General features: G+C 39.1%; 1 protein-coding gene across 2 annotated transcripts in view; it reads right to left on the bottom strand.

Moving 5' to 3' along the window:
* Positions 1 to 2,377: 2,377 nt before the first annotated feature.
* The window catches only part of LOC127442351 (zinc finger SWIM domain-containing protein 5-like), a 64,916-nt gene continuing 48,911 nt past the window's right edge, over positions 2,378 to 18,382 (bottom strand). Inside the window, exons 5-14 of one of the 2 annotated variants that reach the window (XM_051700307.1) lie at positions 17,467 to 17,643; positions 17,194 to 17,370; positions 16,235 to 16,381; positions 15,531 to 15,668; positions 11,585 to 11,842; positions 10,848 to 10,983; positions 6,941 to 7,098; positions 6,661 to 6,824; positions 6,183 to 6,306; positions 2,378 to 6,060 (exon numbers count right to left, since the gene is read on the bottom strand). In XM_051700307.1, coding sequence (XP_051556267.1) covers positions 5,198 to 6,060; positions 6,183 to 6,306; positions 6,661 to 6,824; positions 6,941 to 7,098; positions 10,848 to 10,983; positions 11,585 to 11,842; positions 15,531 to 15,668; positions 16,235 to 16,381; positions 17,194 to 17,370; positions 17,467 to 17,643 — 2,342 coding nt within the window. In that variant the 3' untranslated portion in view covers positions 2,378 to 5,197. The remainder of the gene's footprint in view (positions 6,061 to 6,182; positions 6,307 to 6,660; positions 6,825 to 6,940; positions 7,099 to 10,847; positions 10,984 to 11,584; positions 11,843 to 15,530; positions 15,669 to 16,234; positions 16,382 to 17,193; positions 17,371 to 17,466; positions 17,644 to 18,382) is intronic. The other variant, XM_051700308.1, reaches the window with a different exon arrangement.

The following is an 18,382-nucleotide window of genomic DNA, read 5'->3' as shown; positions in this document are numbered from 1 at the left end:
AATACAATGTAACTGCAAATTCTGTCTTAATGCACAAGATGTTACATTGCTTGGCAACTGCAAACAGCCTACAGTTTGTCAATGCACTATAGTAATTGGTGTAAGACCAGTTTATTCTTATTATTCTTATTAATAAATGTAGCTCTTTATTTAACATTGGTACCTTTTATCATACTGCTGTTGCCAATGTTTTATAAAATTATTAAGTAACACGAGTCAGGTTAGGGAACTTTATGCATGTGCCTAAGAACACCCATTTCCCGTGGTAAAATCAATTAAATGCACAATGTTTTTTTTTAGAGAGACCATGCTAATACAGCAACCCAAATTATACTTCTATCATGACTGTAATTGCATTATGGCTTGATCTTTTATCTGGTTCTCAACATATGTTCTTCCTTCCATAATTCACTACAATACTTCATGCCCGCTTCACCCTCTCTGCTAAAAAGTCCCAAGCTGCCCCACCCCTCCTTACCCAGTCTTCCAACAGCCCAATTACAGAAGGATTCTGGGAAAATCAGAGCAGCAGAACAAAGCTCTGCAAATCAGCTCCCCTAAGAACACAATGTGTGATTACGCTAAGAGCAGAACCTGCCATGCAGGGTGCAGAGGACAAGGCTCCCTCTCACTGCGCAAACCTGAAGCACAACCATTTTCAGAGTTGCCTGACAGGCTTGCTTGTTCCATGACTGCTTTTAAGACCTCCTCTTTCTGATGATGGGTTGGGATCTAATTAAAGAAAAGGCTCTCTAGTGTTCAAACATTGTTACACTTACAAACAATGCCTGTTTTCCCCCCACAAAGCCGAGCACCTACTCGTTCCAATCTGACAGCCTCACATCCCACACTGGAAACTCAAAACAAGGTGGGAAAGCCAATTACTTGTCTCTCTTTACCTGGTGTGTCACTTCTGCTAAATCACTGAGCTAAGGAAATGCCTTCTCTGTGCAGCGTGGCTAACAGCGCCAGCCCTATCCATATTTCAGCCAGCAATGCTGCCATGCTTGACAAACACTTACACAGTGGTCCTCACAGGAGCAGAGCGCTGCACCAGGTCCAAGACACAATAAAGAGCAGCAGCTGTGAGGGGACCCTGATTGATGGGATAGTTTGTATAAGCATGCCCAACGAGCATTGTTCCTGTCAACTGCATCTCTAACACAGTCTATCACTCTGACACAAGGTTTTCATGGTGTTTAGTGTGATTTTACAATAAACTTATTAGTTTCCTAAGCGGTGACAGGAGGAGAGCTGAAGATATTGTCTGGACAAGATGTGTGGGCCACTAAGTGTGCATTAATATATATTAAAGACCCCATGAAATTAAAATGAAAGTTTTGTAGGTTTTGTTCATGTCTGTTAGTTTTGAGGCCATCTATAGAGTAGTGTTCTCCTAAAGGTTGACAGAATTAACGACCATTTAAGATTCACAGTCTTTCTCTTCTAGGAAAAGCCCGAAATATTGATGAATATTGATTGGTCTTAAAAAAAAGACAACGTCCAATCCCTGTAAATTATAAATACAACCTCCTTTTGACTAGCAATAGCAAGTAGCAAATCATGGTTTATGCATGTGTTTTTGGTTGCACCAACTCCCATACTTCTTTTGGCATTACTTTGTTTCTTTCCAAATCATTAATCAATTAAATTGCAAAGAAAGTAGCTTAGTGTGCTTTTGTCAAGTTGTAGCATGAACTAAAGCCTATTGGCAAATGTGTTTTTTTTTTTTTTTGTTTGTTTTTTAAAGACAAGCCCTGTGATATGTCCTGCCCCAACTTCCTGATTTAATGGATAATATGTCAACACTTGAAAGAAAACTGCTCATTTTAGACAGTGCCTGGTTGCACCAAACCTATTACTTTAAGAAAACTTTCAGGGTTCCCGCTCTTTTCACTGCACAATTTTCCAGGACATTTTATGCATCCATCTGGTGTTATATTTAAGCAAAAACATACGAGAGGTCATGATGTATATTATGGATTTTTTCTGAATTCCGTATTTGATAGTTTAATTACATTTTATTATCAAAACGGTGACAACAGAATCATTTTAATTAATTTGATTTTTCAAATTAACATTGCATTTTTTTACATGACAAGGCAGGGCTTCGTTTATGACGGCAGCAGTGACAAATGAATTTGTGTATTTGACACCTATCCCGAGTCCTGATCTTTACCATGCTTTTCTACATGTAACAAAAACCTTGTTAGCGATGCAGTCAAACAGTTTAATTATACTAAAATATTTTCCAGGACAAATAATTGTTTTCCAGGACTGGAAAACTGCATTGCAAAATTCCATGTTTTCCAGGACGCATGGAAACCCTGTTGTTGCAACCGGCTACAACATACATTATGTTATAAGCAAGGCAAACTACGTGTTTCACACTTTATTTATAGAAAAGCACTGAAATTCAACACAAATCATATAAAATGGTAGTAGCATTACATAAATAGTAATAAATTTTTGTTTATAGACATTAGCTCAAGAGGTTGCACAAACAAAAAGTGTTGATGAACTATACTTTTGTGGCAACAAATACTGGATACCTTTTTATAATTCAGTAGCACAAAGAGGCGACAAACACTTTCCCTTAAATTAAAACGAAACAAAATTAAACAGTAGATGAACTAGTGAACAATCTCTACCAGCGATTTTTTTTTTTTTCCTTCTAAACTCTAGGGACAGATCAAAACACTGGTACAGTTAACACATACAGACACTGAGAAATTACAGAGAGAGAAATTAAAAGCCAGAGGAGGTTATTCTCTTTTTGCAATGCCATTGGACGAACTAGTTAGCTACAGAAAATGCTTGTTTTTTTCCTTATTTTGTATTTATTTATTTTTTTTTATTTATTATTATTTTTTTTTTAATCAAACAGGCAGCACTATGATCATCCTGCAGATGAATGAAAAAAAAAAAAAAGTAAAGTTTCCCTAATCTGTGAACTTTCTCGGGTCCTTCCATTGATCTCCCTGACTGAGCAGGTTGAGGAAAAAAGGCTGCATAATGTGACTTGAGGATGCCACAATTGAGGCAATTAGTATGAACTTTGAAACTAATGCTGTGAACAAAGCTGGAAACTGGAAAACCATTTAAATTAAATCGACCAACCGTAGCCATCAATATTTAGAAATCTCCTTAAGATTTAGCCATTAATGAAATATTAATGTCTTAATTAGGCAATGGTAAGTCACAACCTCTAAACAGACAGACCTTACTGCCCTCAATGAGCCCCAATACAGGATATCACGACCCTAAAGTGTGTTGAACACGTCATCACAAAGGAAAGCAGTAGCAGATGCCCTTCTTTCTTGTTTGGGCAATCTGAAGGTGTAGGTCCATTTTCAGTGCTGTACTCCATTGATATTGGCAACACAATGTCCTGAAACACATGCAGTGCTTTCAGTAAAGACTATAAGGCTTCAAAGTAGAGTCATATTTAGAGCAAAGGCTAAGTCCATCCAAACTTGCAGCTTGTGCCGATTACTTACGGATACAAACTGTTAAATTTGGGGAGAGCACCTTTACCCCCGAGCCAAACAAGGAACACCCCCAAGAGGAAAAGACAGAGGAAGATCGGGAAGAAGAGGGAAAATTCGAGAAGTGGTTCTGCATAGTCTGTTCAATAACATTTGTCCTCTCCTTTCTTCAAGCTTTACATGCTTCCTCTTGCAAAAAAAAAAAAAAAAAAAGTTTTTTTTTTCTCTTTTTTTTTTTTTTTTACAAAAAATAAAAAGGATTCAAATAAAACAGTAAATCAGAAATGTACACAGGAACACCTGAGAAATGTTTCTGAAGTCTTTCCTCTTACGGTTGTCACATTCCCAGCCCAACAAATTCAAGTATCCGAAAAGAAAAAACATACAGTTCTCATAAATAATTATAACTTTACAATTTTTTGAGTTGACACTTTCATATTTACAATATCTTAAATGCTTATGCTACTATTTTTTCTGTTTTATTTCTTTAAGTGATTCCCTGAGAATGGAGTTGAGCATCTCTCTTCTCGTTTCTTCTTTCTTTTCGCTTTCCTTCAGATGGAAGCCGCAGAGTGCATTCTAAGTGTTCGGATCCACTGGGGCACTTGTGGAGGGCGGAGGTCATGGAATGTGGAAGATATCACGGCAAGTAATTTGTCTATCTGCCAATATAGCCATTTTTGTCAAAGCATTTATCTTTAGTAATATGCACATCTATACAATTGAACTAATTTGTACACAGTAAATAATTCCTGATCCAAATGCATCATGTAAGGGGTGGAATTTAATGAAGTGCTAGTACATAAATATTATTACTGCTACTCAATCTCACACAAGTCTTTCTGTTTCTGTTTTGTTTTTCACTGAAAGGAAACAGCGAAACATATGACTGATTATGTTAGACTCTGACGGGTAAATATCGCTGTTTTGTTCAAATTCAGCAAATTTAGGAAACAGCATCCTCTGGTGTGCCCTTCACACGCAAATATAGAAGGATTTAGCAAACAGGTATTCTCTTTTCTTTTTTTTGTCGATGCATTCCACAAAAGTACTTGCACTGAATTTTGGAACAGAGATACAAGATGAGCTGATAGTAAGAAACACAGGAGAGAGGGGAGGACTTATGTCTTGTGGCTCACTCAAGTCATTGTTGGAGGTTGGAGTTATGGTTCCTTTATTTGGGTTTGAGGTGATGTGCCCATCTGAATCTCAGCCGCTTTACCCCTCCGTGGTCATTCTTAAAATCAGGCCTTTTTCAGAGAGTTAAAGCTGATCCTTAAAATACAATCGAGGAATGACATTAACACTGTGTGCGAGTGTTTTAGGAATGATCATTTGTTTCGAGTGTCCTTCCAAAACTAACCGTCACCCACGAGGGTACCCCAAGCTCAAATTTACCACAAAATCATTTGGTTTCTCTTTATGTGCCACTTTTACATTTTTATCACAATATCTCAATTAAACAAAATCAAGAACCAGCCAAAACAAAACAAAAACATAATATCATAATTACACTTGTTCTCCCCTCCAAAGGTTCGACCTGGTAGAATGACTTGGGGAACAAGGACTGTTCATGATAAAAACGAGACAAATCAAAAGAAACAAATAAAATGTAAAAATTCACCAAAGATTACAAAAAAGAAGAAGAAAATAATGCCTTAAATAAATGAAGAATGAAAGAAGAGTCCCTTGTTGTCATCAGGTGAGGTTTAACCAAAACGTTCCCGTACCAACATCATGAGTTTCTTTTTGCCCTTATAGATCTGTTTGAGGTTGTCTATAAACTGGGCAAACTGAATGTGGCCATCTTGGGCCAATAAGAAGGTCTCACGTGCCTTACTGAGGAACTCTATGAACTCTCCGTAGTGGCGTGGGCTGATGTGGGTGAGGCGGGAGTGGGTGGTGTTGATGTAGGCGCTGATGGTGGCATCCAGTAGCTGTCTTAACGGTGCTTTGTCAGTGCTCATAAGCTTGCCCGAGTTTCGCCTGCCAGGTATGCCGGCCAGACCGGGGGCAGTCATGGTACAACGGCGCAGAATGTCCGATAGCACTGTGGCACAGTGAACGCTCTTGACCACCAGGGGGATGATGGCGGCCAGTTCATTTTTACCCAGGGAGTGGCTGAGGGCGCAAGCCCACAGCACGTCGTTGATGGCCGGATGCGTGTCTTGGTTGTAGGCCAGGTTCAAGTGGGTCATGGCGAGAGACGCCAGTTTGAAGGCTCGAAGGGGGTACCCGCGGTGCTCCATGTAGCGGGCGATGGTGAAGAGCTGAGAGTAGGTCATACCCGTGGAAGCGGCGTCGATGACGATCTGATAGGCTGTCTCGAAGGCGATGTGGTCCTTCTCGCAGAGGGTGAGGGCGGACAGGGCGCAGTTTTGGGGGTCCTTCATGGCGCATTGCAGGGCCAGAGTGCGCGCACAGCTGGCGAGCTCCTCCCGCTGCGGGTAGTCGAGGCTCAGGCGCAGGATGGTGTTGTGGGACATCACTGTCGCTGCCACTATACTGGTAGCTTCAGTGGGGGTGAAGAGTGTGTACCAGCTCTGTAAGATGCTGACCAATGCTCTTAGACCTACAATGGAGCAATAGAACAAATCAGATTAAAGGTGTCCACATTTTAGTGCTCCATGCATTCACTTTATCTCAGTTAAATAATTATGTTATTGTTCATTTCTTGGAATAGAAAAGATTTACTAAAATCAGGAAGGACTGGAGTAGATTTTGCTTGACACAGACCGACTTCAGTAGCACATGTGACTAGCCAGCGAACCATCTCCCTCCGCCTCCAGTTGAGTGTGGAAAGAGTCATTCTCATCACCTACAGAGAAATGTCATATTGCATTAGACACACAAAAGATGCACAACAGTATATAGGGACAAATACACACAATGATACTAAACTAACAATCAACAATACTTTTACAGTATTTATAAATCTTGGTACTAAATTTATACAGTACACTAATACATTTAACATTAAAAGTTGTATGCGTTATTATTAATTAATGCATTATGAACTAATGTGAACTAACAATGATCAATTGGATATTTGTAAATTACCATTAACCAATGATTAATAAATGTTGTAAAAAAAAATAAAAAAAATATTGTTCTTTGTTAGCTCGTGATACTACTGTTAATGTATAAAATCTTCAGGACCAATTAAGTTTACCTGAAGGCCAAGCTCCAATGCTACATTGAGAAGAGTGATGTCAGGAGGGTTATCTGCTGGAGTGGCAATCTTGAAGGCATCCTGGGCCAGTTTGAAGATGAGGGAAGAGGAGTGGATGTGCTTCTGAATGGCTTCCAAAACAGTCCGCAATCTCAACATGTCACCTAAGACAGAACACAGACTTCTCTTAGCTAAACATGGCACAAAGCATAAAATTAAAATCACAACCGTGTTTAACATCACACTCATGAATTTGCGAGTCATTGTGTGTAGCACTCACCCTTAGCAGCAGTAAGCATGGTGGAAGCCAGCTCGCATTGCTGAGACTCCAGGTGACCCAGTGTGAACCAGCGTGGGTATCGGCTGGGCACTATGGAGATGCCATGGTGAGGGTGCCCAACGTCACCTGAGGGAGCTGTAGACTCTAGCACTGGAAGCCTGCAGTAAACATGATTAGATTGGATTAGGCAAGTCCAATATCAGCTTAACCCCTCTGTTTTCACTCATCGTGGACTGCAAAGAACTACCATTTTGTACAGTATAAAGTGAAGTGGGAAACTATGATTAGCAGTATACAGAGTGCTATTTCCACACACTTTCCCTAGTGAAGTGTGGTGTTAACACTTTACAATAAGGTTACATTAGTACTAGTAATAAATGCATTTGGCATCATGAACTAAAAATGTACATTTTTTTTTTTTACAGCATTTACTATTAAAGCATCTTCATTTATAAATATGCTGCTGTTTACTGTTAGTTTATGTTAATGTAAAATGCATTAACTTATTTTAAAGGGGACATATTATGCAAAATCCACTTTTTCAATTTTTTTGAACATAATTTTGTGTCCCCAGTGTGTGTAGTCAACCACAAAATATGGTAAAAGACCATCCCCTTGTTTCTTTCCTTTCCCCATCAATAAAAAACAGTGTCTCTGAATGAGCCGTTCAGGTTTCCAGCCCCTTATGACGTCAAAAGTGGAAAGGTACCGCACACGGCTGGCAAAAAGATCTGCCCAGGTAGCTTAGATCCACCCACTTTAAAACCTGAGCGAGCAGCGCACAGTCCGCCATATTTATCTCCTCGCTTGAGCCGCTTGTGCTAACTCGGAGTGCTTCATCAACGATGGTCAACACAAGACTGGATTTGCCTCAAAGCTAAGGATCAAGGATGGATCGATACCAACTCTGTGACCCAACTTCAGATTTGCAAGTCATAATGTTTGCACTTTAAACCTTTTTTAATATTTGCAATATGGCTTTCTGAATTTGCTTGTTTGCACATTGCGTGAAAAATGCTTGTTGTAAAAACATTGTGCTTTGTGTAATCTAGCAACTAGTCCCGGACTACATTATTCCATAACAATGAAGCTGTAGCTCTCTTTTGGTTACGATATAAACTGATCGGCATCCTCCACAGTCCCGCTTGAGTGGTCATGCAATTGAGATTTTTTTTATTAACCTTTGTTATGCACAATACAGTAAGATGATTGACTTAGTGTGATCTCTGTGTTATTAATAATGTTTTAACTGTTTAAGTTCTCCTGCATTGTTGTCGCTGGGGTATCCATGGCACCAGCAGGAAAGGTACAACCCGCTTCCAGAAAGGGGTATGGGGAGCTGCAGCTCTTTTGCATTTAAAGCTACAGACACTAAAGCAGCCCGTTTGGAAAAGGGCTACAAACAGGGGTATACAGGCATGGTAGAATAAACGATCTGTGAAGTATTTTGAGCTTAAACTTGACAGACATTCTGGGGACACCTGGGACTTATATTACATTGTGTAAAAAGGGGCATAATATGTCCCCTTTAATGCACACACTATGTAAAAAAGTATTAGTATATGTAGAAATTAACATTAAACAAGATGAATAAATGCTATAAATGTATTTTTCATTGTTAGTTCATGTTAAGTGTTGTGTTAAACTAATGGTAACATATACAACCTTATTGTAAAGTGTTACCAGTGAGGCAATATCAGTGCTCTGATTATAACTAGCTCTGTCTGATGGCATTTGTGTGGAAATACTCTATACTCTGCTACTGTCTGAGTGAACATATTAGACCACAGTAGGGTTGTGCCAATAGACGATGGTCAGAGTGATTGGCAATAGCTGATGCCTTTGACGATGTCATGACGATATTTGGCTCGTTTTTCCCATTAATGTATTCAATTATTATTATTATTATCATCATCAAATAATATTAAAAATAATTTGCCCATTGACACACAGACACGTGCTTGAAGAAACACACTTTATTATATTATTAAGAACAGATGACAGAAAAGCCGTCTATGTGCATGTATGACACGCTGTTTGTTCGGAGACATGCAGTCTTGTGGAACACGCACATGTAAAAGGTTCTCACTCTTTCTTTGTTTCTGTCTTCTGAGTTTTTTTTTTTTTGCAAGAACAGTATTGTCTATGAGTGCTGCAAATGACCTCAGACATCTCAGCTCAGGAGGTGTTTTGAGTTCAGTTCACTTTATTTCCACAGAGCAGTTCATTGTGAACACAACCCTGCAGCCTATATATCTGTGATTAAAACATAAAATAATATGAAAACACTTTCACCTCGAACCATGATTTATATTTCAGTGATTATTATCATCATTATAATTATTATTTTTACATTTATAATTGTTTTTATATCTTCATATGTGTAAGTAATTTTCTGCCTGCATGTTTAGCCGGATACTTGCCTGACGGTAAATGGAAAGGTGGTAACACACACACACACACATATATATATAATTATTGTTTTGATCACTTTTTCACTTTGATCACTTTTTCATTTGCAATTTGAATTTAGAAATGTATTTGATTTAAGTTTTTAGTTTTTTAAATAAATTCATTTAATTTTCAATGCAAAATCACTAAAGCAAGAATATTCACCGATCCCTCAGCCCCCGGTTGCCGATATTGGATTGGATATTGCGATATATATATATATATACATGTGTGTATATATCTATCTATATCTATACACTACCGGTCAAAAGTTTTGAAACACTTGACTGAAATGTTTCTCATGATCTGAAAAATCTTTTGATCTGAAGGCTTATGCTTAAATGTTTGAAATTAGTTTTGTAGACAAAACTATAATTGTGCCACCATATTAATTCATTTTGTTATAAAACTAAAATTTAATAATAAAAAAAAAGGTTTTGAAATTGATGACTTGGACCAAATAATAAAGAAAAGCAGCCAATAATTGCCCAACATAGATGGGAACTCCTTCAATACTGTTTAAAAAGCATCCCAGGGTGATACCTCAAGAAGTTGGTTGAGAAAATGTCAAGAGTACATGTCTGCAAATTCTAGGCGAATGGTGACTACTTTGAAGATGCTAAAATATAACACAGTTTTGATTTATTTTGGATTTTTTTTTTTTGTCAACATAATTCCCATAATTCCATTTATGTTATTCCATAGTTTTGATGACTTTACTATTATTCTAAAATGTGAAGGATTTTATATATATATATATATATATATAAATAAAGAATGAGTGTTTCAAAATATTTGACCGGTAGAGAGAGAGAGAGAGAGAGAGAGAGAGAGAGAGAGAGAGAGAGAGTGTGTGTGTGTGTGTGTGTGTGTGTGTGTGTGTGTGTGTGTGTGTATGTATGTATATAAAAATCGTGAAGGAGGGAACAAAACAAATTTATTCACACATGACAACTAAATACCTAACCAGTAGAGAATGCACAGATGAAGTAGGTTCTTTGCCAGAGAGATGAACTGTTGTAAAGCCATCTTTCAAAAAGTTGAACAACACACATTTTAATTGCATTTAATTTTTTTCCAGTTTCATTTAAATTTTTAGTTAAAATAAATTACCCCATAGTACCACCTAGCGTCCAACCAGTGGTAATACCAGTATTCGTCGGTTTGAACGTGAACACCACTTTTAAGATCTGAGTTGTTTTTTTTCACGCACAAATTACCATGCGCCCCATTGAGAGCGAGAACCACTAATCATGACCACAAGGAGGTTACCCCATGTGACTCTACCCTTCTTTGCAACCAGGCCAATTTGGTTGCTTCGGAGACTTGGCTGGAGTCACTCAGCACACCCTGGATTCAAACTCACGACTCCAGGGGTGGTAGTCAGCGTCAATACTCGCTGAGCTACCCAGGCCCCAGATCTGAGGTTTTTTGGTGGATAGAAATTGAGTCTCACCTCATTGCACGAAGGCCCAGTTTGTACGCCAGATCTGTGTCATGCGGTAGGAGAGCAGTGAACAGGTACTTGGCAAACGTGTGCATGGGAATGCTCTCCCTGTGAATGACCTCACCCATACCACTGAAGGGACCACCTGCACACACAGCCAGAAAGAGAGAGAAACCCACATCAGAAATGACTGAGCATGTCCATCATACAAGATTCCAGGGGAGAGTCAGGGGTGATGGACAGGAGGCTGGTTAGTCAGTGAGGACATGCACAGCAAGTGAGAGAGCAATCTGAGTGAAGTGTATAGCTCAGTGCCGGGATGGTTGGGGAGGACGAAAAGAAGGCAAACAGGCAGAAGATGCCTCATGAGCTTTGACGGAGTCTGTCCTCCCTGGTAGCAGCACAGATGTCTGCTCTAAGGTTACATTGCGTGTCAGTGGGAGGCTCAGATGCAGGGTGGCTCAGACGCAGAAGTCTGCAGATCTTTTTACAGCAATGAGATCTCTCTCGCTTTCTCTCTCTTTTCACACGCACACACACACACACACACACAGGCTGGGGAGGAGAAGGAAAAATGCAAGTAGACCTAGATCTACATGGGGGAGAAGGTTATGGGAAATATTCTAAAAAAGCAATCCTCTAAAAAACATAAAAATATATAGATATTACTCACAAAAATTAGGTAAAATAATATATTTTATTTAGAACCGAAACTTTTCAGTATTGAATTTAATGTTTATTTGTACCTTCTAAAAGAAGGATAGCTTGCTTGCGGAGTGTCTGCACTAGTACATCATCCAGCTCCATCTCCTGTAGCTTGGCCACGATCTGCTCCTCATTGCGGCACACCTTGTCCTGGGCGTACAGTCCCTCGGGCATCAGCCGCTGCTGCCCCATGCCCATTAGCGCAACCTCTAGTGCCAGCGCAAGGTACGACTCCCCTCCGTCTGGACATCCCCACACTGGCACATGCTGGTACACTGGAGGCTTGGGCTCACCCGAGTCTGTCAGGACATAATAGTGTTGTTTGTTAATTTTACGGTGATAAAATGCATGATACTGCTATCACAATGCTTACATTGTATGATGGTGACATACATCCTCTAGCTTTAAGTTATGAAAGAAGTCTAATAGGGAGATTTCACAGGGTGACAATGAGCATTAAACAGGGTTCCCACACCTTTTAACCAATGATTTTCCATGACTTCTCGATTAATGCATTTTATTAAAAAAAAATCATTTTATATACAGTACTGTGCATAGAATGCATAGAATAGAATAGAAAAACAGGGAGCCCTGCATCAGATGCATGGCCCCCACACAGCCCCCCAGTGAACACCGAGTCAGTCTGGGATTACATGAAGAGACAGAAGCAATTGAGACCTAAATACACAGAACTGTGGCGAATTCTCCAAGAATCTTGGAACATCCTATCTGCCAACAACCAAGAAAAAATGTGTCCAGGGGTACTGGTGCTGTTTTGAAGGCAAAAGTGATCACACCAAATATTGATTTAGCTTTTTTATGTTTACTGGACTTTGCATGACGTTAAAGCTGCACTACGTAACTTTGTGCTCTCTAGCGACATCTGTGGTTGAAACTTAAAATTACAAGCAATTTGCGGAAGAATATATTTTGGCAGTCATGTTCTGGCACTTCTCTTCTGGCAGATGAATCTCCCAATTTGGGCTTAACCTGGACATTGACCGTGTGTGATCATGACTGGAGCCGGAGTCATAACGTGCTATTTTCATGTTGATATTATGTTATATGATAAAACATTTGAAACGGAAATATTACTTGCTTTGATAAAGATAAACAACACTCTTATTCACATATTTGAATGAATTTTACACTTAAATAGCTTTTCTGACACTACACAAAGCACTTTTAAAAAGAGAACAAGGGACTCTCCACAGCCACCACCAGTATATCTTAATATGATTATTCAAGTGTTTTATCTACTATTAAAATTTGAATTGTACTACAATTTTCAATTTAAGAGGTTAAACTCGTGATATGGCTGATACAAATTCAATAGAATACTTAAAACTATCAAATTAAAACTAAAGACATAAAACGGGGATTCAGTAATGATGGGGATAAAATATACTTTATTAAATGTAAAAACAATATGCTTAAATATGCAATATAACAATTACAAGAAGTCAGTTTCAGAAGTCATACATATTAAACATGTCACAGTAACTTAACCAGACAACATAGATACATCGCAATCGGATAACGCTAGGGGTGTAACGGTTCTCGGTAAAAAACCGAACCATACGGTTCGCCACCCATGGTTCGGGAAGCATTGGCACCACGGTCGGTTCACCTCACGTTTAATGACGCATCTGAAGCACAAGTTTTGGTCAAGAAAACAAAGCGTCAAACAGGCACAGTCACAACCTCCGCTAATGCACCTGAATGGATACGCTCTGCCTGTGTTTCACATGGGTCAACTTGATGACTTCACTGTTCTACAAGCGTTGTGTGTAGTTGAAAATGGCAAGTGGAGAAAACGAAAAGCCAATAGAGAAGCCCCCTGCATTTCTCCTTTCTGGGTACATTTTCTTTTTGCTGTCAATTACAACAGTGATTGTCAAAAGACATTTACAAAACAGGCACTGTTTGCAGACATCACCCGACACGAGTGCCGTATACTGGTAATATGTCAATAATGCGCGAGGGTTTTCAAACGTGCACACAAGTTCTTCCTGTTTCCTCGCGCGGCTGTAATCTATCACAAGCGTCAATAATGAGCTTTGATTAATGGCATTGAAATGCCGTTATAGTTAATACATTGATTCATGATTAATAATTTACGCCGACATCACCCAGGGAAAGAGCCGCAGGTGAGCCGAAACTGCACACACTCCCTTCCATTTTTAAAAAAGGCACTCAGTGCTAATTCGGACAGACATGAAACGATACCTAAAGCATTTGTGGTGTTCATGTGGGATTTCCACGTATTATTATCAAAGCAGCATTATCAAAACATCCCTTCTCGTATGCATTTTAATAGCAAAGTTATTCAGCTTCAGAATATTGAATATATGTTGAGATGAGTTTAAAATTCACTTTATGTTGATGCATGTAGCGTATTAGTGCAGGTATTAAGGTAAAATGTTGATTTAGGAATTAGAGAATTTGTTTTTTCTTTTTTTTTTTTACAGTAGTGAATCGGGGTAAGGTAAGGACATTGTTTTGAACACTGTTTGTTGATGTACTCAATCAATAATGGCAATTTGTTATTTTTTAAACAAAAAAATCTTACATAGTGCAGCTTTAATTGATAAATTTAAACCTATGGCGTTACTTGTGTAGACATGCTCACTATGCAACATTTTTCACAAGTGCCTAAAACTTTTGCACAGTACTGTAGATTGCTCTCACAAAAAGACTATTCTTGCCATTGAAATATTTTAGAGCCAAGCATAACTAGAAAAACCTTTACTTACAATAGTAATTTCCATGACTTTTTCAGGCCTGGAAATCGCAATTTAAAAATTCCCTGATTTTCTATGACAATGGCAAGCCTAATTAAAGGAACAACATCCTGCCTAGCATCTCCTTTTGTGTTTTAAGGAAAAAAGTAAGTCACATGGGTTTGGAATGAGGGTGAGTAAATAATGACAGAACGTTCATTCTTGGGTTAACTAACTAATGGCAGTCAAGGAATTCATCCAGCCTCTCTTTCAACCGAGCAGTGCTTAACTGCTTAAAAACTACGTCCTCTTGCATTGTCGAGGGTCTCTATGTGAGTGTTTGCATGAAACCAGAGAAAAACACCATCTGTTTGATAAGAACTAAATCACCCTGGTAAATTATCTTGTTTGCCAATCCTGTTTGTACAGTGTCAGTGAACAGGGATCAAGAGGTACACCATCATCTTACTGCACTGCAGAATACATCACTCTCTCCAGTAGCTGGTCACATGAACATAAATGTCTGAACAAGTTATCCTGCTTCATAGACTCAGCAGAGATATAGAGAGCAATGTTTTGGCTTTCCACACTGCTTGTGCTACAGCTGCTGTTGCTGGTCCTGCTAAGCTAAGATCCTGACCTTCGAACATTCTGATTGGATAAAGCCAAAAGCCCGCCCCCAACCCAGCACATGCCAGATGTTTCCAACTATGCAACAGAGTCAAACAAAGAGCTGTGCTCTCTAGCACACACATACACACAAACATACACTGTATTATATACACTACAGGCACACAAAAACACACCAACAAGACAGATATAGCGGTGTGGCCAAAAGGGGAATGCTACAACGGGACAAGCACACAGATATGCACAAGCTCTTCCAAGTCACAGTACCATTTGCCAGTATTATTCAGGCACACAATGCCTCTCTGTGGGTTCCTCACTACAGTAATACAATGGCCAACACTTTCCATAGGTCTGAGCTGGGAGGGATGTATGGAATGCAAATGCTGATTGATTTTATACGTTGTACACCACTGTGTGGGCAGAATGACCTTTCTGATACAATAGCTCCCCTTAACACTGCTCAAAAAGGAGAGCAATTGTAAAGACTGGGGAGATGGGGCTCCAGTAGGCTGAATGAAGCTCTGAAAGACACTGGCCAGTTGCTGAGTGAAGAACCGAATAATGCCCAAGGCGTCTTAGAGACTCATAAAGGGACAGAATCCTGCAGACATACTGACAGCCTATAACTGTGTACCTCCAGTATCCATGGTATTGTCATCCTCCACTCGACATGTCTCCGTGAGGGTGGCGAAAAGGCAGCCGATGGGGTCGAGGGGGTGGCCCACCCAGCCCTCCAGATTGGTGGTGTTAGTCATTCCCCTTTGCAGCAGATCTGAGGACAGAACGAGATATTTATTCTCCATATCGAACATAAATGTAGAGCATATGAATGTATTTACATGCCAATGCTTTAAAATTAAAACAAGCAATCTTTTGAATTACCAGCTACCCCAAACAAAGTTCAAATATAAAGATGTACCCATTTTTGTTTTTTTAAATATGTCTACAAGTATCAGAAATGAACTTTTTTTTTTTACTTACCATCAGATTTTTTTCTAACAATATAAAACTTCATTGTCAACCATTTAAAGGCTTTAAATACATTCATTAAAATAAATTCAGTCTGAAGATTAGATAGGCTATTACCTATAAAATCTAATTAACATAAATATAATATCCATATTACTGAGTAGGCCTAAAATCGAATACAACAAAATACATTAGATGTTATTAAAAAATAATAATAAAAAAATAGATTCATTTATTAAAAGGACATCTTTTGCCATTTAAAATTTTAGTGGCATTTTAGTCTCTTTCTATGGTATTTTTGTAAGTCAGGTAAGCCTTGCATTAAGCAAAGCATAATGTTGACCGTATCTTATGGTCAGTGTGTGTTACCTTTTTTCTGATGCTTGTAAATGTCTAACTGTCGTTGTTGTTGGAGCCGGAGGGTGTTGATTATGGCTACAGCCAGTCGCAAGGCTTCCCGGGGGTAACCATGGGAACGCAGGGCATCTACCCTGGCACATGCTGTAGGCACATGATCTAGAACACAAGTCACATGACACAGTAGAAACATGAGAGGATGATTCTTTCTCACTATACTTGTCAGACTAGGGTTGCAGAATCAGACCAAACGTTAATGGAAGCTGCTTATTTCAGGTCCTGGATCACGCAGAAGTAAAATCAGACAGATTACAACACTTGAGCAGGAAGGACCTTACTGACAGGAATGTTTCCCTACTTAAACCTAAGACTCACTGATCAAGAGTACTGCTCACTATTCTGGGTTACTTCTGCTGAACTGGCTCCACAAAAAACAATCAACATGACTACACATGACTTGAAATGATGAAAAGTATGTAAATATGTCTTTAGTGAATCTTACAAAACCTGTAAAATCCGTGCCATATGTCATCACAAAACCAAAAGAAAGAAATAAAAATTAACTTTTACGAAAATTAAGCTTACTTTTAGGATTTATTTCATTGACATTATCATGAAAATTCAGCTTTATAATAATGACTAATGCAAAAAATCTCATTCTCATTGCTGTAATGCAAAAAATCTATATTGTTTTAATTCTAGAGTATATTTATATCATGGTAGTATGTTTTTGTACTGATTTAAATGATTAAAAAAACATTGTACTACAGTGCATTGTCCACTGAACTATTGGTACACTATAATATTTATTGTAATGCAGTAAAAAAAAAAAAAAAAAAAAAAACTGTTACAGTAATGAGAATCATAAAATCACATCACAATGGTCCTAAAAGGGTTCATTTTCTTAATGCAAAATTTTGGGGTGAAATGTGACCCGCACATGTTTTCACATGTTTTGACATTACACTTACCCAACCACAGTGGCAGACCCTGGGGATTGAAGAGCAGGCTCTCTCCCTCTCTCTGATAGGCTGGAGACATATAGAAGTCACTACTGATGATTCTCTGCAAGTGACTATCCTGCCAGTGCAAGTCGCAGGCTTCCATGGCTCTTGTGAAAACCGTTCTCCTAGGCCGGGCCAGTGAGTCTACATTAAGTAAAAAAACGGTCATGTGAGCCATCAGACACTGAGAAAAGTGAAGTTTAAGGAGATTTCAGATTCAGAATTATATGTAAAGCTAACCCTGTGCCAGGTTGCTCTGTGGTAGGGCGTTGGTGATGTTGGGCAGCTCGCTGCCGTAATTGCCATCCTCTAGAGGACAGATGTCCATGTCTCCCCATTTCTTTAGCTGTCTCAGCCAGCCGCTCTTCTCGTCGCTCTTACAGTGCGGATTCAGCACGATACACACCCACAGTGCACCTGCAAACCCACAGCACACAGAGGTATTTAGAACTGAAGTGTGGCTTTTAAAAGGAAGTGTGAAAGAGAATAAGTGAAAGGTAAAACGAGTATTAAGTGATGAAGACAGAAAAAGGTGAGGGGAGGTATAGAATTTTGGGTTAACCCCTTTCAAAGCTTCATACATTTTGACCCCGTTTAGTCCTAAACACTTTTGATTGGCTCCTAAAAGTTAATGGGAAATATCACTGTAGTACATTTAATGGAAGAGGCTCTAGTGCATCAATGTCAAATCACTGGCACTGCGGAGTGTATGGAATTTGGCAGGTGTAGGGTTGTCTTGTGGGCTCGTATAACTGGAGGGGCTGTGCATTGCCTTTTTGTATCTAGGTAACAGATGGCTAGTCTGCATCTTTTTCCATCACCGTCATGTTCACATAGCACAGATTGGCTGAATTGCTGAACTCCAACCAATAAGCAAGGCTGTCAAGTGAAACACTGAGACGTCTGCACATTTATTAGATGATCTGGTCATAGTGATGGGCCCAGACGACTCATCTTAAGAAATCAGAATTCATGTCACCCCAGAAGGTTTGACTTATTTACAGCTTCAAGCCTTTCTTAGGAAGAGAGAGAGAGGGAGAGGGGAGAAAGTCAGAGCAGCAGCAAAGTCCTGCTCTCAAATGAGTCTCCTCAGGATGTTCTCTCATCAGTCTCAAATGGCCCAATCAATAGGAGGCAGCTTTAAAGCTCATTGATC

Source organism: Myxocyprinus asiaticus, chromosome 6, assembly GCF_019703515.2.
Source record: "Myxocyprinus asiaticus isolate MX2 ecotype Aquarium Trade chromosome 6, UBuf_Myxa_2, whole genome shotgun sequence".
Classification (NCBI taxonomy): Eukaryota; Metazoa; Chordata; class Actinopteri; order Cypriniformes; family Catostomidae; genus Myxocyprinus; species Myxocyprinus asiaticus.
This window is presented reverse-complemented; position numbering and strand designations above follow the sequence as displayed.